This window comes from Mauremys mutica, chromosome 3 (genome assembly GCF_020497125.1).
Source record: "Mauremys mutica isolate MM-2020 ecotype Southern chromosome 3, ASM2049712v1, whole genome shotgun sequence".
In the NCBI taxonomy this organism is placed as follows: Eukaryota; Metazoa; Chordata; order Testudines; family Geoemydidae; genus Mauremys; species Mauremys mutica.
In genome coordinates, this window is record NC_059074.1 from 51,340,131 (window position 1) to 51,363,107 (window position 22,977).

The 22,977-nt window shown below is 40.7% G+C and overlaps 1 protein-coding gene across 6 annotated transcripts; it reads left to right on the forward strand.

Moving 5' to 3' along the window:
* Nucleotides 1-3,411: 3,411 nt before the first annotated feature.
* Nucleotides 3,412-21,921, forward strand: PTP4A1 (protein tyrosine phosphatase 4A1). Of its 6 annotated transcripts, none has more exons than XR_006578102.1 (7): nt 3,412-3,720; nt 11,053-11,602; nt 14,128-14,220; nt 16,314-16,444; nt 17,149-17,795; nt 18,673-18,747; nt 20,504-20,569. XR_006578102.1 is itself a non-coding variant. In XM_045009986.1 (7 exons), the coding sequence occupies exons 3-7, from the start codon at nt 11,498-11,500 to the stop codon at nt 20,619-20,621; spliced, it is 522 nt and encodes a 173-aa protein (XP_044865921.1). In that variant the 5' UTR covers nt 4,063-4,274; nt 5,638-5,751; nt 11,053-11,497; the 3' UTR covers nt 20,622-21,921. The 6 variants fall into 6 exon arrangements, 5 of the variants coding, with proteins under 5 accessions (XP_044865924.1, XP_044865919.1, XP_044865922.1 ...); XM_045009986.1 differs by lacking the exons at nt 3,412-3,720; nt 17,149-17,795 and adding exons at nt 4,063-4,274; nt 5,638-5,751 and having other exon boundaries at nt 20,504-21,921; XM_045009989.1 differs by lacking the exon at nt 17,149-17,795 and having other exon boundaries at nt 3,413-3,720; nt 20,508-21,921.
* The last annotated feature ends 1,056 nt before the right edge of the window (nt 21,922-22,977 follow it).

Sequence of the window (22,977 nt, forward strand, 5' to 3'; positions counted from 1 at the left end):
CATGTGGGCCAGTGAATTTCTATTGTCAAACAGAATGGCCCTTGCTTTGAGTTTAGCACTCTTCTTCATTTACATTTCCAAGGCTCCAATTATGTTTGATAGGTAATTTAATTATAGGGATATACACAATGTAAAAGGCAATGTAATAGCAAACAATTTTTTCCGTAGTTTTCATGAAGTTTATGCATCAAGTACAATTATAATACTGTGAAATTTCAGATTAGCTGAAATCATGAAATTTACTATTTTTAAAACCCTATGGCCGTGAAATTGACCAAAATGGACCATGAATTTGGTACGGCCCTATCCATAATGTCTCTAAAATCTAATCAAACTTTTGTCTAGGCCTTTGTCATTTCCTGTCTTTGAATACCATAACTATAACCTCTTTCTCACTGCCCGTTCTGATATCCACATTCTCTACACTTCAGTTCACTCAAACGCAGCTGCAGAGATCCTTGCCTGTCATTCCAACCATGTCACCCTCCTCTGAATCCCTCTTTTCACTTTCAAGGCCCTCAGAGCTCTGCCCCTCTGTACTTATCTTCTCTATTTCTTTTTGTGTCACCCTTCTACACCTGCTCTGTTCCATAAATTATATTAGCTGTGGTCACTTGCATCCTCCAAAAAGTATTTCTGCACCTTCCTCTATGCTATGAATATGCATGAAATGCACTTCCGAAACTGTCTTCTAATTCAAATCCCTCCAAGATCCACCTCTTCTGCAACATCAACAAGAAAGTACAGGCTCAGGAAAAGCCAGGTATAGCTGAGATGTTTTTATTTCATTATTTTTTAAAAAGCCATTAGATGCTTCCTACCGTAAGGGGAAAGGGTTTTCCCCTCACTATAGATAATCCACCTCCAGGCCTGGAAGTAGCTACGTTGACAGAAGCATTCCTAGGCCACGTCTGTACTGGGGGTTAGGTAAGCATAGCTACAGCTCTCATGAATGTGAATTTTTCACACACCTGAGCACTGTATCTATGCCAACCTTTTAAATGCAGACCAGACTTCAGATTGTACTTGGAACACAGATTGTAGCTGTCTATTTATGTAGTGCATAATACAACAGAAACCCCATCCTGACTGAGGCCTCCACGTGCTACTCTACACAAATAATACATAAATAATAATTCATTTGTAAAATAGCACAACCCATCTTTTGCCAAAATGCTAAAATCTAGGGGCTGTCTTTTTGTTCTGTGTTTGTACAACATCTAGCACAATGGTGTCCTGGTCCATGACTAGCACTATAACAAAAATAATACATAATAATAGTTCCAACAGTAGATGTTTGTGTGGGTTAACTACTTCCTACTTTGGGAATTAGGGATTTTCAAAGGAATAGCCAGTGACCTTTACCTATAGTATAAGCTACCATAATACCGTAATGGTGCTGGAACATACTAAGGAAAAAAGTAACTTGATCCCTAAAGCCCTGATCAGTCTAATGTGCAGTGAAAACAGTAAACAAAAGCCTGTATTGTTAGAGGAAAAACAGCATAGGATAGGGCCTGTTTAATCTTTCCCGGGACTCTACCCTGAATTCCTCACTTTTACCCAAGATATAGAGTGTCTATGTCTACTCCAATCTTTTCCCCCCTAAAATTTCCAACTGTAACTACCACCAATGGAGTGGCAACAGTGGGAGAGTGCTTCGGGTGGACGCTGGCCTTTTAATCATCACATTGTCTAATCCTGGTCTGAACAGGTCTATATGACACAGTTGTTAAAGTGCCAGGGGCCACCAAAGCCTTCTCTGTACTAATGCTCTCACTGGTAGAGCATCACAGGTGATAGTACAACATAGGGCAGGGGTCGGCAACCTCTGGCACGCGGCTCGCCAGGGCTGCGGGAAGCGGCGTGGACAGAGGGATGTGCTGGCCGCGGCTTCCCGCCACTCCCATTGGCCTGGGACGGTGAACCGTGGCCAGTGGGAGCCACGATCAGCCAAACCCTCCGGACGCAGCAGATAACTGGCCCAGCCCATCAGCGTACTTACCCCGCTGAGCCATGTTCCAGAGGTTGCTGACCCCTGACATAGGGAAACTGTGGCAAAACAACTGAGTTGTTGGATAATGCGGTGGAAAATACTGAGTTTTAAACACAAATCTGAGCAGTCTGGTTTCTTAGTCCAAAATGAAGCCTCATATATGCTGGGAACTAATCTATGCAGGTCACACCATATTACAGATGAGGGAGGACTGAACTAGTTTAATCTATATATAATATAATAGGAGATATACCTATCTCCTAGAACTGGAAGAGACCTTGAAAGGTCATCAAGTCCAGCCCCCTGCCTTCACTAGCAGGACCAAGTACTGATTTTTGCTCCAGATTCTCTAAGTGGCCCCCTCAAAGACTGAATTTACAATCCTGGGTTTAGCAGGCCAATGCTCAAACCACTGAGCTATCCCTCCCAGTATGAAAGCAACCATGAAGCTAAAATAGGCAATTATGTATAAAGATGGCGTTGGCACACATAAAGGCATGTATGTTAAGGTGTTTTCCCTGCTTGGTGGTATTTAGCTACCGATTGTGCTACACATTCCTTTAACACTAACCTGATTTAATGACGCCACAGTTGGTCAATTAAAAGATACTACCGTATCCATCTTGTCTCTCTAAAGGTATTCCCCACAATATCACAGGAGAGATGGCTGCTTTTCAGTGCTGCATGAAGCCATCTCTCCGTGTAGTTTATTAGTTCACTAGCAGTTTTGGGGTTCCTTCAGGAGTAAAGGAGCTATAGAAATGCAGGATGTTCTCCTCGCACCGGCAGATCTGTGGTTCTTCACGTAGGTGATCAGCACAGGCTTGTTAAAAAAAAAAATCAGGACTCTGGCACCCAGTGGGCTGCGCAGGGACTGTAACTACCCCTTTGTTAGCTAAAAGGCACCAAAGTAAAATGACCTTTCTGCCACCCAGCCACCTCCCTGCCCAGTGTTTCCCTCCCAGCCCTTCCACTGGCCCCTGCCCGAGCTGCCTCCGCTCCCAGTCAGCTCCAATTCACCCTGCGCCTCAGGTACAGGAGACAGGCTGGGGCAGGGCTGGGGCAGTGTCAGACGGGCGCGAAAAGCCCATCACCAATGAGTGCGGGTGAAGCGCGACCCCCCGCTAGGGGCGGGTCCGGCCAGTAGAGGCGTCACCGCGCTGCCCCCTGGAACAGCTGGGGCCGGCCACTCAGAGGGAGACACGAGGCACTGCAGCGACCGCTTCTCCTCCGACCCTGCTGTGAGGCAATTCCTGGGCTGCTCCCCCCGGCTCCCAACCCGGCCGCCGCTGGTTCATTCACTAACCGGTTCTCACCGGCTGCCTCCGTCACTCGACACCCTCCCGCCCCCGCCTCTCCACGTTAGGCCCCGCCCCTGGTGTCCAAACGACAGCTCTGATTGGTGGCGCGCGACGCCCGTTACGGAGCAGTGTGTGTGTGTGTGTGTGTGTCACGAAACGCCCGTGCGGGAGGAAGGCGGCGCTGGCGGGTCCCCTCCCCTCCCGTGCAGCTTCGTCCGCGTTGGCACCGCGCTCTGCAGAGCTGCCCGCTTGCTGCCGCCGTCGCAGCTGTATGGTCCAGCGCCGCTCCGCCGCCGCCGCACCCCCTCCGCCAGCTCCCCGGCCTCCAGCTCCTCCTGGTTCTGCTCTTCCTGCCCCCGGCGGTGGCGCCCGCACCCCGGCTGTATGATCAGGCTACAGTCTTCAATGAGTAACCATATTCCTGTGAGTACCGGCCCCGCCGCCCCCGCCCGTGTGCCCGGCTCTCGCCTGCGGGGCCGCCCGCGCTGCGCCCCCTCCCGGCTCCTCCATGTTGGCTCTTTGTTCCGCCGGCTCCTGGAGTCTTTTCCGCGCCGGGCGGCGGCTCCTCCCCGGCGGGGAGCAGCGGACGGGGCCGGGCCGGCCGCAGAGGAGGGGGATGGCGGAGTTCTGGGTCCCCCCCACCCCACCCCCGGCTCCCTTCCCGGGCAAGGAGGCGGCTCGACACAAAGCCGCTTTGTGAGCGCGGCTGCAGCCGGCCCCACCCGCCTCCCCTCGGTGCGTGTCCAGCCGCTGCTTTCCCTCCGTGTCCCCAACGGCCGAGCCCAACCAAAACCCCGCAGCCCCGGGAGGCGACCGGTCCCCGCTGGGGCCGGGTGGCAAAATGGCTTCGTGTCAGGAGCCTGACTGAAGCGTGATTCAAGCCCGGGATCGACCCAGCTGGTCCCCGGACGCCTCGTGCGGCCCGGCTGGCGCGCTTCATTCGCCGGGGGCGGGAGCTGCCAGTCCCGGGGTGGAAGGTACCAGGGCGGGGTGACTGGCCGGGGTTTCACACTGATCCGGGCTGGGAAAGCGCCGAGACAAGCCGAGGCTTGTCCGAGGACGAGGCGTGGGCGTCTGCCGGCCGGGCGGCGTCGCACGGAGCCGAGGGCTGGAAAGTGACTCACTACACGCGGGCGGGGGAGCCCCGCTAGAAAGTCACGATTGAGCCGTGACACGGGTCACTCGTGGCTGTGTGCAACTTACTGCCAGGCCCGTGGATAGCCCCGCTCAGACCCGACGAGTGACTGCCTTTGTTAGTGACATACCTGCGTCAGGCTGGGAAAGCAGAGCCCCAGACACCTCGTGCTGCACTCCTTTGTCCAAGAAATATGAGGCCTGTCTCTGTTGAAGTGTCTAGCTAGTCTGCTTCCGACTACATTTGTGGAACCCCTTTGTTATTTGTATTCTTTTGCTTTGAGAGGGGACGTCAGTCGAGATACCTATATTAATACGTGTTTAAAACAAGGCTATTTTCATAAGTGCATTGTCAACTTCCAGTAGCTTCTTTGCAGACTCAAAAATACCCGACTTGCTCAATGTTAGTTAAAACAAAGAGGGGTCCTGTGGCACCTTAAAGGCTAACAAATTTATTTGGGCATAAGCTTTCGTGGGTAAAAAACCCACTTCTTCAGATGCATGGAGTGAAAATTACAGAGCATGTTAGTTAGACATCTACTGTGAATGTACCTGGTAACTTGACTCAGACTGTTGTAGTTGTATCTAGTATCAAGAGATATCAAGGTGGGTTGTCTTGTGAGTAAATGAAAAGATTAATGTCAGGAGCTTTGTCTGTCTTTACTGTGACTGAGTCAGTTAATTTTTCTGCTTCCATTTCCTTATCAGTATAATGGACAATATTTTAATATTTGCTACTTCACAAGGTATTAATTAATTAAGACTTCTGATGAGAGACTAAGTATCACTAATAAAGAAGGAAAGCATGTGAAGGGGGAGAGAGGGAGTGCTTGGAGGAAGGCAAAAGCTAAACAAAGCAACTAGCAGATGGTAATCTTTGAAAGTCAAAGCAGTGATACTTTATGCACATGTGTCAGTTGATAGCGAACCAGCTGTATTTTTTGCAAACAATAGAAGTAATCAAATATCTGACTTGTGTGACATATTTGGATTCTAATTTTTTTTCCAAGTGTTTTTAGCTCTCATGGCTCCAGAGGGAGCCTTCCAGTGTTATGTCTACTTGAATCTGCACACTGACAGAAACAATGACTCAGCAGTCATAATTCCACCTGTTTCATCTACTAATCTCATTGGGCTGTCAACTCGGAAGCCCAATGATGACACTTAAGGGTGCAACATTAATTATTCCATTGCTGATCCCTTTAGCAGATGGAATGGGAAAAGGGTTGGGAAGGAAGGAAATTAGAGAGAAGGACGTAAAAGATGGAGTAACCAAGAGCAGAAAAATAGCAGCAGACCAGAGGAGAGCATATTTTCTCAGTGAGTGATACTGAATGTGTCAATAAAATACTAAATAGATAAGTTTAGTTGTAAAACAAAAGCTCTGTTCTCTTTGGTCTCTGTGCTATCTCACTCTAATGTCAAAAGGAGATCTGCTGTGGATTGAGGTATGTAGGGAGTACTGAGTTTATATTCTGACCCACAGACCACAACTAAACAAAATTAATTCCTCTCTTCAAAATGAGCCCCAGCTACAGGCTCTTCACTAAATAGTGCACTGCTTTAAATATATGGAAATGTTTGGGTTTTTTTTGATAATTACTTAATTCTAAATTAGTGAAGCAAGTTATCCTGTTATATCAGCAATACAAATTTTAGTTAAGATTTAGTTAATTACACATTACATATGCATCCCATGTTGCTAAGGGGCTATGCTTATAATTCTCCTCTGATGTGTGTGTATTCAAATATGCAGTTTAACTATTAATTTAACAGAAGTGAGATAATACAGTATTTGATAGGCAAAAATTCAATTTTTTTTTTAAATCTTGAGAAACAGAATCTTGCTATTACAAAGATTTATGGTTCATGAATCTGCAAATATATATATCACCATGTCTGTGTAACATGTTTTCATTTCAAAAGGATGGAAAATGCTTAATTAAGCCAACAGGATTCTAGCGGCTTGCTGTTTAACTATCAATAATATGCTTAGATGATACTGTACAAGACAAAAAACAGTCCTTGCGCTGAATAATTTTACAATTGGAGAAGTGGACAGGAAGCACTGGACAACTAAGAGGAAAGGAGTAACTTAGAATTAGGGCTTGACTACATGGGGGCATTCAGGAAAGTTAGTCTAAATTAACTGAAGGTGTGAATTTGAAGTGGATTAGTTAAATCATATTTAACATCAGTGTGGACACTTATTCAGAATTAACATAGCCTGAATGAGAGCATCCTCGCAAAAATTAAATGGGGTTTATTTAAGACACTTTAAATTCACATCTTCAGTTAATTTGGACTAACTTCTCTGTAGACACGTCTTGTAAGCATTAGGGAATGAATGACTGTTGGCATGTATGTGGGATTTTTTTTGCATGTTAATAAATTAAGCATCCTTTACCTGTGAAGTAGGAAGACACTGTACAGATAATGAAACAGATTACTTGTGAGGTCACATGACTTGTCTTGGTCAGTCATACAGGAAGTCTGGCAGTCTCCCAGCTCAGTCCTACGCTTTAACCACAAGAACATCATTCCTCCTTGAAGCATTTCCAGCATATAGTATGTTGTATTCCAGGCACTGGGAACCTTCTGCTTGAAGTGATATATGGACAAGTTTTCTTCCAAGGAATAGGTCAATTTTATGACTGAAAAGCATGGATAGTATCTCTTCTTCGTGTACATCAGTATGGATAACACTCTTCGGTTACATGAAGATTGCTGTTCAAAAGATTTCAATGTCTGGGACCAGTCATGCAGGGTGCAGACCTAGTCCCCCATGCCTCTCTTCCTAAGGGGATGGTGGCCATAACCATTCTTCATTTCCCTCTTACTGTCTGTGTCGTCATGCACCCATAACTAGCCGTGTTTGCCTGGTAGTGATTTGTCTTGCTAGCAAATTAGAACTAAATTAGATTCCTGTTCATTGTTACAGTTCCAGAAAACATTCACTAAGGGGTACCCTTGTCTACCCTGCCTTCAGGATGACACTGATTAGACATGACTTTTCTAGTTTAAAGGTACCTCGGTGTGGGGGGTACTTGCATGCAAATCCAACATTTAGGTTCTACTGGTATTCATAAAATCATTGTTCAGATGCTGCCTAACCCTGTAGGTTCATACATTTCCACTGCTAAAGTTCCCTAGGTGTCTAAATTTCTGATGGTGGGCAGGTGCACTGCCACTTAACTCATGCCTGAACACCTATATCCTGGGTGAGTGCACTGACCACTGGGATAGAGGGCAAGTATAAGTGCTGACTTGATTCAGGCACCTAGCTCCAGGAGAAGATTCATGGCTGTGAATCCTGAGTGGTAAGGAGGTGGAGATTCTGTCATACCCCTCTTCTTTGCATTTCCTGCTGGCTAGTTTTGATGGCTCCTTTTTCAACATGCAAGCTTCTGTGAATTTTTTTAAGGTGCCTAACTTTCCCCAGGTATTCTGTTGGGGATCTGGGGGCTTATTTTAGGGTTGTGAGTTCCATTAAGCGGTAGGGCACCTAAAAGTTTAGTATTACAATGCATAATTCCCTCTTCTGAATCTAGCCCTTCTCTCAAAAAGACTTTTGGCTCTCAACATATATGCCCTGGAACTACAAACATTCCAATGCATGCTACAAAATTTAGAAGGCCAGAGCTTAGAAAACATATTTACAATGTATTACATGAACAAGTAGAGAGGCACTCGTTCATCAACCCCGTGTCAAGAAACCATCAAGCTATGGACATGGTGTCAGCAATGTGGGATAATCCCCATAGTTCTCTACCTCCCTTGGGTCAGCAACAGTCTCAGACTTCTTTAAGCAGGCAGTCAATCATGAATGGTCACCAAAGAAGTCCATCATAGAGCTGACATTCCACCATTGCGGGGGCATCCTGTTATAGGCCTGTTGGCCACCAAGGGTAATACTAAACGCTTAATCTTTTGTTCCAGGGGAAGCATGAGACTGGATTTGTTGTAAGATGCCTTCCTTATATCATGGTCTCGTGTGCTTTCCCTCTGATTCCTCTAATTCCCAGAGCGTTTTGCGGGATCAGAAGGGACAAAGTCACATTAATCATGATAGCTCTTTAACAGTTCTCCAGAGGTGTCAATTAAGCCTCTGGTCTGACTTCAGACATAATAAAATACCAAGGTCAAATGCCTGATATCACTCTGTGTTTACATGAAAACTCATGCATGGCATTGGTGTGTGTAATCACTGAAGACAAGGCTCAGTTTAAACCATAGAGTATGTCTATTCTGTCAAGTTTTCAAATCTGTTGACAGTAGCCAATATGACTTACACCATCAATTTCTGCAATACACAAGCTTTCATTAAATCCTGAATTCATAGCTATTGTGTTTTAGGAGATTATATTCAGCTATATCTCAGAAGGTTAACTAATGCTTTGTAGTCCTGTTGAATCTGCAGATGGCTTTAGTACCTCTATAGCTGTAAGTTTTGCTAGCCAGAAATTCTATTTTGAGACACTAGTCTGTGTCACTTTTGATAATCAGTATCCAGTTTACAACAGTAAAACTCTCTAATCATGTCAGTTTTCATGCTTCCTATGTTTGGGAAGGCCATGAGTGATAGTTACCTTGCTCTCTGTGAGGATGGGTGGGTGTTCTTGTTTTGTTTAAGATGCCATGTTTCTGGCAATGAAGAACACAAAGACCATCACATTGTCAAGGAGACTTTGGATAGGGTGAAAAAACAAAGCTCCTATGCTCCAGTGAATAGGGTGGAACTTTATTCACGTTGTTTATACTTAATAGTCTGGCTGCTGTATAGCTTGAAGGATCCAGGGTTAGACTTTGATTGAAATCCCTGTATCCTCCCTATGCCCAGTAATTTTGAGATGGCTAGATTTCTTCCTGAGGCATTGTCTCTGGTGGAAACTGCACCTTTGTATCCACCTCCTAGATAATATAGTTATCTGGTAGTAGGTGGCTGGCTCTGCACACCATTATTTTTTGAGCTTAAACAACTTTCTTACCTCCCTCTCAGTTCTTCCCTTCCCCTTTTCTCTTTTATATATGGATAAAACAGAACTGCAAAACATTACATGCACTGTTAATGTTGTTAATGTTGTAAGCGGATCCTTGCAATGAGGCTCCACAGTAAACTAAGTATGAAATACACCTCTACCTCGATACAACGCTGTCCTTGGGAGCCAAAAAATCTTACCACGTTATAGGTGAAACCGTGTTATATTGAACTTGCTTTGATCCACCGGAGTGTGCAGCCCCGCCCCCCCAGAGCACTGCTTTATCGCATGTTATCCAAATTCGTGTTATATCAGGTGGCGTTATATCGAGGTAGTAGTGTAACTGAAGTTTTTAAAATGACATTACTGCATCTTTCAAGTATCCCTGCTTGCATATGAATGCTTATTTGCTTCAAAGCAGCATTCAGGGTATCCTTACATCCCTTTTTGCTGCCCAACAATGCAATATATACCATAAGGTATCTTCACTTTGAAGCATAAAGCAAGTGTAGTGGCCAAGAATAATGCTATTTTAGTAGACCTGTTGTGCATTGTTATAACTAGTAAAACCAATGGGTTTTGTTTAATGATTTGGCAGTGAAGAAAGTGATGGTGGTTAGACTAATAAAACTAGCTAACACAGGCATAAATCCAGCAGGTACCCTCAAAACTGACAGTGTACATCCATTCTAACGCGAAGTCCTCGCTTCAGTTTTAGACCTCTCTTCAGTGGACTCCCAGTCTGGCTGACTTCCATTTGTAATGTTGAAATGCATATGTTCGTCTTGCAACATTAAAGTTGTCTAATGAAGAGTAATCTTCCTATCTTTTAAAATACTATATTTCTGGAAACATTAATTGGTCATATGTTTTCTTACATACTTACATATGGAAGCATATGTGAAAGTTTTGAATTTATGTAATAGGCACTGTTTCACAACGGCTCTACTGAATTGGAATTAGTGATGCTTGCACTCAAAGCACATATGTTATAGTAACAAGTCTTTTGTTTTTGCCTTATCCTTTAAAGGATGTAAATTCCATTTAGGGGGTTGGGCATTCTGTGTAAACCGGAAAGTATATACAGCAGACATTGGAAGTATTGTGCATGAGATAAAGTTAATGACTTTAAAGATTCACTAATCTCCAATGAATATAATTTCAGTGTCTGCTTTCTGATATGCTTTTAAATCAAGACAAGAATATCTTCAGATTGTTCTGGGTGCTCTTAAAGGTAGCCTTTTTCTAAAAATACAACTGTTGAATAAAAGTTTGGTTAGAACTCTCTCATTTATGGCACTTTTAAAATGTTGGTGGATTACCTAAGTTAGAAATGCCGTTTTTGTCCTGCCATGAGTTCAGAGGACTGGAGTAAATGATCTTTCCTTCCAGTTATATGATTCTATACCCTGATCTTTGCAAATATAATTCTGAAGTCCAAATATTACTCATTTGTATTACTGAGATACCTAGGGTTTAAAAAAAAAGTAATTTCTTTGAGGACAGCTTTAGTTGTACAAGATTGTAAGATATTCCAAGTGAGACTACTTTTTTGTATAGATATTAGTGTCTTCAAGTAACTTGAACTTTAAGACAGTGACAGAAGTAACTTCTTGTTTTTGTTTCCTTCCCCTCTTTACAGCAGTTCTGTGGTGTTCTTGGTCACACATTTATGGAGTTTCTGAAGGGCAGTGGAGACTACTGCCAGGCACAGCACGACCTCTATGCAGACAAGTGAACTGTAGAAATTCATTACTACTCCACCAAGAAGCCCCCCTAAGAGCGATTAACCAGGATAAGAAGTGTTGAATTGAAATTGGCAGAGCATTTGACAAAGGAGTTCAGACCTGGATGGGGTAAACCTCAGCGCACTGCCTTTTTGCCTCAGTATTACTGGATTGAAGAATTGCTGCTTCTTGTTAGGAGGTTCATTTCATTTCCCATTGCTCCCAATTTCATAATTGCCAGCACTGAAAATTTTCAAGTGGAGTATATTGAACTAGACTTCAGTTTCACTACATCATTTCTGTATTAGAATTTTTTTAACCCTTTCACAATCTTGTTGCATGTTTTTTAACTAAATTAATATGGCACGAATGAACCGCCCAGCTCCTGTGGAAATCACCTACAAGAACATGAGATTTCTTATCACACACAATCCAACCAATGCAACCTTAAACAAATTTATAGAGGTAAGGTCTGTTGGACGGAATGCTTATTTACAATACATGTAATGCTTAGACTAGTTCATATTTAATAGTAATCTGTTTTAACTTGTCAAACTCAACTCTTAATTACTCTTCATATTGCTTTAAGACTTAATTAATATAGAGCAGTTTTCAACCTTGGGAGGTCTGCAGACTGTCTAAGATTTCCAAAGGGGTCTGCATCTCTATTCAAAATTTTTGGGCATCCTCAAATGAAAAAGGTTGAAAACCACTGATATAGAAACTTTTAAACCAATGAGGCATGCTTTACAGAGTTCCAAATTATAAATATGGAGATCATTCCTCATCCATTTTTTAAGTGAAACATAGTGATGCTGTCATCAACAAACAGTTGCAGAACAGGCAGGAAGCAGAGAATATGTGATCTAACTGAAGAAATGCAGAACCCTGACTATGTCTAAGTTATCTCCTCCTTGTTTGAAAAAGTTGTTAATGAATGGTCAGTAAGGGCACTAGCTTTGTCTCATTTTAAGCAGCACAGTTCTCCACTGCCACTGATTCAATGATGACATTGAGGGAGAAGTGCCACATACCAAGTTACTAGCACAGCTTCTGAAGTATTTGGGTTTTCCCATGGAAGTCTGGCCCTGCATAAGTAACAGCACAGCACAGCCCAGGGCAATGTGGTTGCAAGCTGTACTGTATATGCACTTTCTATACAATTAATGGTGTCTTCCTTCCAAAGGGTCAAAGTCACATGGTTTCAATTCAATTCAAAGTGTGGTAGGTGTTTGTCTTAGCTTTACATTTGTGGGAAAGAGGACACAGTTTGTCTTGCTGATCATGCAAGCAACTTTTGGCAGACATATGTAACCAAGATCGGATTCTCATTCCTGTGCTTTAATCACTGAATAAGATCCTGAGTATATAAGAGAAATAATCTTAATTGGCAAGCAACATCAGTGCTTCGTTCATATCTACTATGATGCTAAGGCTCTTTTACTAATTTGCTCATTATCTTAGTTTTCATCATGGAATTCTTGTTCAGGATTATTCATGAGTCCATTACTTTTGTAGTACAGCAGTGTTCAAAAATTCCAGTCATACTAGGCACTATACAAACAAAGGAATAGACAAGTTCCTTCCACCAAAGAGCTTGTAGTTTAAAGACAGATGAATGTAAGAAACAATAGTGGGATGGAAGAAGAGGTAACATAATATGGAGTTACATAGGCTGACAATGTGTGCACCTCAGTTATTCCAAATCACTTAATGTTTAGCTATCACTTAAGCATTCCATAGAAAACCATATCTCCTAGTGTTTTCTTCACATTAGTTTCCTTTGTACTGAACATAGTGACCAGGGATGTTGAACCTAGTTAGATGAAGACTATTTTCCTATCTGCAGTTGTAGTCTTTGCCACCCAGGGAGTGATTTATAGAACAGAGTCAGCTGAAGATTTATTGCAGTGAAACTTAACAAAGAAAAAGCTATCATAAAGCAATACAAGATAAAGCTTCCATAACGACCAGTTACAAACAGAAACCTGCTTTAACTAAAGACAACTAAAATGCTGAAGGCTGAAAGGCCAACTACAGCTTCCTGAATAATAAAAACCCAGAGATGCAGGTACTTGCATTTGATTAAAACATTAGGGTGGGGAACCCTAAAACTACTTTAAAAATAATAACAGCAGTTCTCATTCAGTGGCAACATATAGATTTATTTTTGCATCTGTTTTTTGCATAGCTCCTAACATACCATAAAGAATAAATATGACTAGAGTAATTTAACTCTTTACCTTCTGACAGTTTGGAAGCATTCACTGTAGATTATTACTGACTTGATAATCAGTAAAAACTAACTTTACATTGAATGCTTCTGGCAGTAGGCAAGCAGCACTCCTGCAGTGGCCAGCTGGGAGTAACACTAATGTCAATGCTCATTCTCTTGTGCTTAAAATATGCTTGCTTTACAGATTGGACACTGAGCCACAAAAATTAAGTTATTTGCCCAAAACATCAAAGGAAGAAGCATATCAGTTTTTCCCGTAATGTCTTAAAACTAACTACGGAAATGCCAGTTGAGATTTTAAGTATATGTTGCTTAAAATTTAAACTAATTTGGTTTAGACTGTAAACTTTTCACAGGAGGGGCCATCTCTTAATCTGTCCAGTGTGTAGCATAATGGGATCCTGATCGTGTTTGGAGTCTCTTGTTATTACTGTAATACACAATGCATTGTTTAGAACTCTGTGCTACCAAAGGTAGAACCAATTTAAGGAACTCGCAAACTTAATATTTTGAGAATTTTTTTTTAAGGATCAGCATCTGATGCTGATTTACAATGAAGTAAACAAAATAACAAGAGCTACACTTTAAACATTGTTTACCAAATGGAAGACAATTGGGGGGTGGGTAGAGGGGAATCTTATTGAAACTTCCGAAAGATGTTAATACTGTTAAAGTACAAAAAATACTTTTGCTTTGCCTTACTGAGAGAGTCACGTCAGGTGATTGTAAAACGAGGTAATTTTTTCCTTCTTAGGAACTTAAAAAGTACGGCGTTACCACAGTAGTAAGAGTATGTGAAGCCACGTATGACACCGCACCAGTGGAAAAAGAAGGCATTCAGGTTTTGGTGAGTGGCTTAAAAAGACCCACTTTAAGGCTTTATCAGACATGTAACATTCACAAGCTCTTAATGTCTACTGCAAGTTCATGAATGACCTAAACTCTTTAATTTTAAGATTTCTCCTGGAGCTTCCTTACTTTAACTTTATTGGCAGGGGGGAGAAGGAGAACCTGTCACTTAAATTAAGAGTTGAAAGGTGAGACTTATCACTTAAAAGCCCAAATCATCCTGCAAGCATGCTTCCTGAGTAGCAGTACTTGGTAGGTGGAGATGGCACTTAATAAACATAGAACAGTAGAATGTGCCTATGCTAAGGAATTAACAATCTGCAGGCTATGCTAGGGAAACTCTGGAATAATTATCCACTTGGTAACACTATTTCAGCTAAGTTGGTGTGAGCAACATTAAGTGCTTAGGGTGGACAGATAACCAGTGTGCACTGCAGTATAGTGCTTTATCCCTTCCCAAAAGTTGGCTTATAAACACAGGAAATTCAGGGCTTGTTTAGCCTTTTTTTGCATTAAAAACTTAATAGGAATATCATACTTATCTAGGGACTAAATTTGGTCTAATGTCTTTGGGGCAAAGGTAAGTGGAAGTAGAGGGTCCCCTAACATTGGAACTTATGTGGTTCTGCTACAAAAACAGGAGAGGGTAGAATTTGGGGAGCCACACACAGCCAAAATTTCCCGCAATTGCTCACACTGGTTCAAATCCCTAGCAGTTCAGTGGTGGGGAGTGCTAATATAGACCAGGCACTGGCACCTGCCTCAGTGCCAAGTATAGAACTGTTAAGACCTGTCTGAGCATGGTTAGATGATAGTGTCGAACTTTGGAGACTTTTCTACACTAGCCCTTCCACTGTTGCGTGGGTTTTAATGTGGTGACATGAACAGATGCTGGGGACAAGATGGTCAAGACCTTCCATGTGGCTAAATGGGAGATGAGTTCTGGTTGGATATTAGTTACAAAGGTGGCAGGGGTATGTCTCTGTGTAAAAAGTTAAAAAACCACTGCACCATTGTTGCTACTGCAGGAACTGAACTGACTGTAGCAATGATGAAAATTTGAGACTAGAAAGGCTAGTACAGATGTCTGCTCCAGGAGTGCAAGGTGCCAGAAGGCAACCTAATCTTCATGTTGAGAATTCCCCTAGTGTGGAGCAGTCCTTGGATTTCTAGGCAGTGGAAACACTGAATATTTGGCCACACATCCCTTACCCTCTGTTCAGAGTGCTACAATGCTCTGCCTATTCTCAGCTGGTGAGTGGGGGGTTACTAGCTGGTGTAGTTCAAAGCAACCCCACACATTGCTCTAAATTGCTTCAGTGTGAGTTTGGGGCACAGCAGAGAATGGCTCAGTACAGTGATGGGCCATATGAAGTATTGCTGTGCAAACAATAATACACCCCATTTTGAAGTCTACAGTATCTTATTACATATGTATGCATATTGAAAAGCCTATTTTTCTTTATTGCTTATGCTAAGCTAGCAGCACTGTTTTATCCCTCTTTGCATCTGATTTTGTACACTCTTGAAACTATATACAGATCTCAAAGTTGGAGAGCAGGGTAGCTAGTCAGATACCTTAATTTTGAAAAGTAAATATACACTTTCGTTATTAAAAGCAGATAGTTCAGAAAACTTTAAATACATATCCACTGAAGCTAGTTTACTGTTGGTATTGTATTGCCAACTTGTCAAGAACTGTCCCTGGGGTATTATCCACTAAAATGAGATTTCCCCCCAAAAAGGAGGGGGGGGTCTGGTGTACGTTACAAGAGAATAAAAATAATGTATTTAACATGCATGAAACTTTTTTATTGTATTCCAGTAACCAATATAAGTAAACATAGAATAAAGCTACTTGTGTTTGACAGAGAGATATCAGTCTTTAATTGAATGAACTACCTCCTAATACAAATCATACCTTTCAGCTATATTTCATTAAGTCTCATGACAGGAACTTTAGTCTAAGGGGTTATATTGAGGGATGGATTGACAATTGAGGAGACCACTTTACTTTCTCATAGTGGCTAATGTTCCCAGCTACAGTAAAATCTGATTCTTTATGTGGAAGAAATTTGCCTTTCATTCTAGGATTGGCCCTTCGATGATGGTGCTCCACCATCCAACCAGATTGTTGATGATTGGCTAAATCTCCTGAAAGTTAAATTCCGTGAAGAACCTGGTTGTTGTATTGCTGTACACTGTGTTGCTGGTCTTGGGAGGTAAGTGAAACTTTAAAACAATCAGAACCCTTTGGAACAGAGATAGCTAAGGCTTTTTCAATTCTTTGGCATAAATGTTTCTTTGTAGAAATGTAAGTGCTCAGCAGTCAAGCCTCAGAATTTACCTGGAATTTATAGGCTGGAAGATGGAGATTAGTTCTTATGTTTACACAAGCCCTTATTCTGGATTAAGGTAGGGTGTGAATTTTAAAGCAGAATAGCTATTCTAGATTCTAAATATCACCATGGTAGGCAAGCCCTAAACCTAGTAGAAGGTGTGAAAATACCTGTGCTCTCATGTCTTTTCAACTGTTTCTTGATACTTAAAGGAATAAAACAGCAGTATGCTTTAACTTTAACCTTGTTTATCAACTTTTTTTTCTTAAAATATAAACTTGCTACTAGAGCTGGTCAAATAGCAGAACATTTTTAAATGTATTAGTCTATTTGCTGAATAGTACCTGACCAGCATATAGAACTGGTCAAACAGTACAAAAAAGCTTGCTGAATACTTTATTCAGAAAATACCAGTGAAAATTATTGAATATATTCATAGTATTATCGGACTAGTTCAACTAGCTACATCCCTTGCTCTTGTCATTTCCTTTCTGACTCTTTAATGATCTTTAGGTATCTGAGTTGTTCCCAGTGTCATGCCTTTTTTGTTATCTTTTTCCATTCCTCCTGTTTGGAAATATTGCCAGAATCCTAGTAGCTAGAGGACTTATAACTATAGCCACAGATGGATGTGGGATAGTGAGAAGGAGGGTGATGGCACTGTCCAGAGATAACATTTGGTGAGAATCAAGCACCTGCCTACCGATAGCTGGGAAAGAGTGTAAGTGTTGAGATTTTTTTTTCGTCTCAGAGCTCAGTCCCTAGATCCTTTTTGGGGACTCCATCTTATTCTTACTAGTCATGGGCTACCATATGAATGATTAAATTTCAAGACTTTCTTCTCTGGCCTACTGGAAGGGGTACCTTTTTTCTCTTTCCTTTCCCACCCCAGAGCTTCCTGGTTGTGTGTGTCTACTACTCAAGTTTTCTGACTGCTGCGAGGGGGTGTGTCTGGTGTTCTCCTCTTCCTGTGTAGGCCTCTGGGTTTTAAGTCTCCCCAGGTGACTAGCTCCCATGTTGTTTGCTGCTTCTAGCTTTCCCAAACAATAGCAGAGTGAAATGGACCTAATTCTTGTCAGCTTCAGTTACTGCCTACTCTTTTGAATAAAAGTGACAACAGATAAGACTAGTCAGTTTTTCTTTCTGCTGCCCAAGATAGTATCCAGCATCAGCAAGTATTGGAGCTGTCTGCAGTGTGGAGAATTCTATTTCTCTTTGAAGGCTTATTTCATTTGTAAGTTCCATTTTTTCATTTTTTTTTTTTAAATTGAGCTCCTATTCTGCAGAAGTTAACAGCAATTGCTCATAAAACTTTGACATATAAGTGGACTTTCAAGCCTTGACAGGAATACCAAATATTAGTTGTTTGACTTCACTACTTAGGATTCAACTTCTTGGATACGAAAGTGACTTCTCGGCCATAATTACATATTCCATTATAAATTTGTATTTTTGAGTGTTTAACTGTGAAAACATTTCAATTTGGACTGAATTATCTCATACTTCTCAACCTGAAGAACACTTTGGCAAGTCAGGGAAAATTGTCTCTTGTTTAAAGATATTCGGGCATAAATAATTTGACTTTCACCAGTTAAGACTTCCCAGGTATTCTCTGTATTCCACCGTGCAGCTGCTTTTAAAATTTTGCTTTAGAGCATAGATTTCATTGAGAAGAATTACCTCCAACTAAATTTGAAGTTTTGTTTCTAAGTAGTTGTGATCATTACAACTGTTAAACAAAACTGAGTTGGGAAATGGGTTGAAAGTTGTCAGTAAGTGAAGACTCACATGAGGAAATCATGGTCTCCAAAGAGATTTTCTTGCAAAATTTCATTCTGAAAATGAACACCTACAAAATGTAGCCACTTTACTCATGCCATAGTCCTCCATCTCCTGAAATGTCACTTTTGGTCAATCTCATTAACATATTGCTTCTCCTAATTTCTTAGAGTAGTTTCAGAAACAATTGGTATACTGTGTCATAATCAAGAAGACATAAATGACGTAAATCCATATAGAAGAGCCATTTTATATGCTTTGAAAAGGATTTGCTGAGGTTTAAAATTTAACTTTTGCCATGTACATTTTAAAGATTTCTCTTGTTCTTCCAGAGCTCCAGTGTTAGTTGCCCTTGCACTGATTGAATGTGGAATGAAGTATGAAGATGCAGTGCAGTTTATAAGGCAGTAAGTATTAAACTAGTGTCTGTTTATTCTTTTTAAGGCTAAAGTAGATAGTGAGGAGAGACTGATCTATCAAACATAACCCATATACACAAGGCCGTTGTGTAGGAATCTGGACAATAGAGAATATGATGCTATTACACTTGTTTTTGAGATTTAAATATACAGTACATTTTATTTCCTAAGTAATATTGAAAAAACAATTAAAGGTTTTAAATCAGTGACATTAAACCTGTGGCCAATAGGCCAGATCCCACCTACTTGATGTATTTACATAAGCCATATGAAATGTTAATATTAGCTTCAGGGCTCAGTTTTTAAACTTTTTAGCTTTCATAATTGCAAAGATAAGCTTCCAAACAGAACACCATTAATACATACTTTTCCTTAGTCATATCTGCAGAGTGGCAGGTATGCAAGAGAAATAATACACTTGGAACTCTGGTTGAATCTGTAGTACTGATAGCTGGAAACAATTCCTCTTGAATTGTAAATCTCATTTTCATAACTGTGTTCAAGGGTAAATATGGATACATGATTTCACTTACCAATTTTCTGATCTTAACTACACTTGAGAGATGCTGCCACAGTTCAGTCTAGTTTTGAATTGGTTTTGCTTAACACTTACAGCTTAATGTTAGTACGTTTTTAATTTGAGTCTGTCTTGTGTCCATTTTCACAAACTTCCTGGTTTGTACTCACCTAAAACAAAACAGAATACTACTGGTATACCTCAAGCAAAAAGCTGTATAGGTCAGCCTTAAACCATGCTATGAAGGTTGACAAAGTTGGGTTCCAAATAACCATATGTTCAAAATTCTTTAAAAGGCCACATTTGTGGCAACTTTTTTGTAGGGTTGCATAAACGGAATGTGCTGTTATCACTACCACCAGCTTCTGGTTCAAATGCAGTACACTTTTTCCAAAGTGGAAGATTTTTTCCAATAACTTTGTGTTTTGAATGAATTTATCAATGAGGTATTAAGCAAGTGTAGTTAATGTTCTTTTAGTAAAAAAGAACAGCTTTGACAGTGCCTCCAACTACATGAAACTTTTCTCCTGAGGGTTTCCCGAGATGCAGGAGAATGCTCAGTGTGCAGAAGCCTTGCCTTAGAGTACATCTGCTGAAGCACCAAATTCTGAATGCCATCTGAAAAGGCGATTACAATATGGTTACATAAGATCAAAAAACTACAGTGACTGCAACTTGGTACTACATCTTAAAAAGAAACACAAATTTCCCTTGCTTTGGTTACCATGCCATTAACTATTGTTTGCCCTCAAGTATCTTAAAGAACGGGTTTTTTTTAATGATTCCTCTCCCCCCCCCCCCTCCATATGAAGGTTGTTATTTCAGGATAGGGTGACCAGATGTCCTGATTTTATAGGGACGGGTAGCTCAGTGGTTTGAGCATTGGCCAGCTAAACTCAGGGTTGAGAGTTCAATCCTTGAGGGGGGCCATTTAGGGAACTGGGGTGTGTGAGATTTTTTTATTTAAAAAAAAAAAATCTATCTGGGGATTTGTCCTGCTTTGAGTAGGGGGTTGGATTAGATGATCTCCTGAGGTCCCTTCCAACCCTGATATTCTATTATATTTGGGGCTTTCTCTTATATGGGTGCCTATTACCCCCCACCCTCTGTCCCCATTTTTCACACTTGCTATCAGGTCAGCCTATTTCAGGAAATGTCACTTTCTGAAATAAAATATCTTGTTTTGTTTCTAAAGATTATCTTCTAACAACTATCTCTGTCATTTAGGAAGCGACGTGGAGCCTTTAATAGCAAGCAACTTCTGTATTTGGAGAAATATCGTCCCAAAATGCGCCTGCGTTTTAAAGACTCCAATGGTCACCGAAACAACTGTTGTATTCAGTGAAGCCAGGCTGCCTTGGAGCTGCTGCTTTGGAGCTAGAGGATGGGAACTAGAATTAGGCAAACTACTTGCAGAAAGACATGTAGGGCTAATAAATAGGCTAAATGAAGCTTCCTTAGGAGTCTTTATAGGTTAAAAGTATGGCAGAAATGCAACTTGTCTGTGTAGGTTAATATCCACCTGTTTGGAGAACTAGTAAATGTTTTGCTGTATGCTGTCTTTGAAATGTCTCCTTGGTCATAATTTGTATCAACTGAATTATCTTTGAATCATGTAGTTGTCTTATTAATCTATTTCCCAATAATAAAATCTGTCTCAATATGAAGTGTAGAGAGTTTAGGTGCCAAAAAAACCCAGCACAATATCTATATTTTTTCTGTAAATTACAGAGTGGTTCTTGTGATGCATGAACTACAACTATCTGGACCTTACATTGTCCTTTTTCCTACAATCATTTCAATATTGAGGATAGGGCCTATATGGTAATCTGCCTGCTCTCACTGTATGTTTGTCTCCCACAATCGCACTAGAATATCAGGATTTGCACAATCTTTGATTTTTTTACTAAACTTACAGTGACTTTTTTGATGTCTTTCGGTAACCCTTTCCTTCCATTATCTAAACCTCTGCATTTTACAAATACATCAATTCTCTGGTTACTCGTGTAGAAAATAATTCTTTACATTGTACAGAAGCACACAGTCTTTAATGTCTCCTGACAAAAAGCCTTACATTTAAATTAATCTTGGCACTTCACGTGCAACTTAACAGAGGGCCTGAAAAGGATGGGAGGGGCTATTTAATATTTCTAGTAAAATGTTGCCTTTGTCTTGTGCAGGAAGTATAGAATATGCCCTTTACTTTAGTAAATATTTTTTTAAAATGTAGAAATGCTTAGTTATTGTAGCAAAAACAATTCTTAATCATAACATTTCTGAAGATCTTGTAATTTCTTTTACTGTACCTCTTGAAAGTTGTTTACCAACTATTGCTTTGTTGAAAGTGTGATTATTTTTTGTTTTGGTTTTTTTCCCTCTTGAGTTTCTGCTATCAACTGGGCAGACCTGTAATACTTTGTATTTTGCCTTTTGAGCTGCGTAACTTAATATTTGGATACTTGATAATTTGTTTTATTATGTAATTGATAAAATGGTGGTGTGTACTAATGTTAGTTCAACCATATATTTATACTGTCTTGGGAATGTGTGGTTATAGTTCTGTGGGAGAAATAATTTTGCCAGTGTTCACCAGCTTGTAAAGTCTAGTGCGAGAGCTTAAACATCTAAATAAATACTGAAATGCACTTAGTGCGTCTGCTGTAATATTTATAGAGGTTTTTAAGACTTAACTGTGTACTCAATCAGAAATCCTAAATATGGATTTAGGCGCTTAACTTTAGCTACCCATTTGTTTATCTTGGCCCAAGTGTTCTCTCTTCTGTAAGAAGATAAAAAAATGTATACTACACATTCATACAAAATAGCTGCTGCTGACATGCAATTAAAATATCAGAAGGGTAGCCATGTTAGTCTGGATCTGTAAAAAGCGACAGAGTCCTGTGGCACCTTACAGACTAAGAGACATGCATCTGATGAAGTGTATTCACCCACGAAAACTTATGCTCCAATACATCTGTTAGTCTATAAGGTGCCACAGGACTCTTTGGCAATTAAAATATTTGCCCTTAGGAAGCAATCAAGTTTGAAGTAGCTTCTTTAATGTTAAATTAGAGCTCATGTCGCAAAGATGACTGCAAATGTAAAGGAACACTACATGGCTCTGTATAAAAACACACCTTTTTCCAGTCTCAAGGGAACTAAGTATCAAAGAATTGTAAAGGAATAATATGAAACAATTCTACATTGACAAGGCTGACACTGTGCTCCAAATAGAATGTACCCCACAAATATTTCAGAACTGGAACCTGCTTAAATGTAGGTTTCCAAAATGAGTGTGGTGATATAGACAGCATCCTGATGAGACGCTAGAAGCTCTTACCAGTAATAAATTTTGGGCACCTGAGTTAGTCTCTGACGGTAGCCTTGGGTGTATGTCCCCACTTCTCCCTGTTGGCTTTAAAAAAGTGCATAATTTATTTTTGCGTGCATTACTTCTGCTGCACAATGAAAACACTGATCAAACTTGGTATGTATTCTGCATTTTAATAAAGGAAGAAAATCAGAACATTTAGATGTACATAAAATGGGTGTCTCAGCAATATCTTATCTATTTTTGCCATGCTACAGCGACCTCTGAAAGATTTCATTGAGGAAGGGGTTAGTCCCTATATAACCAGAGTAGTTAGTTAACACAGAATAAGTAAGAAAATTGAAAATTGAGTTCTAAAGAATACCACATA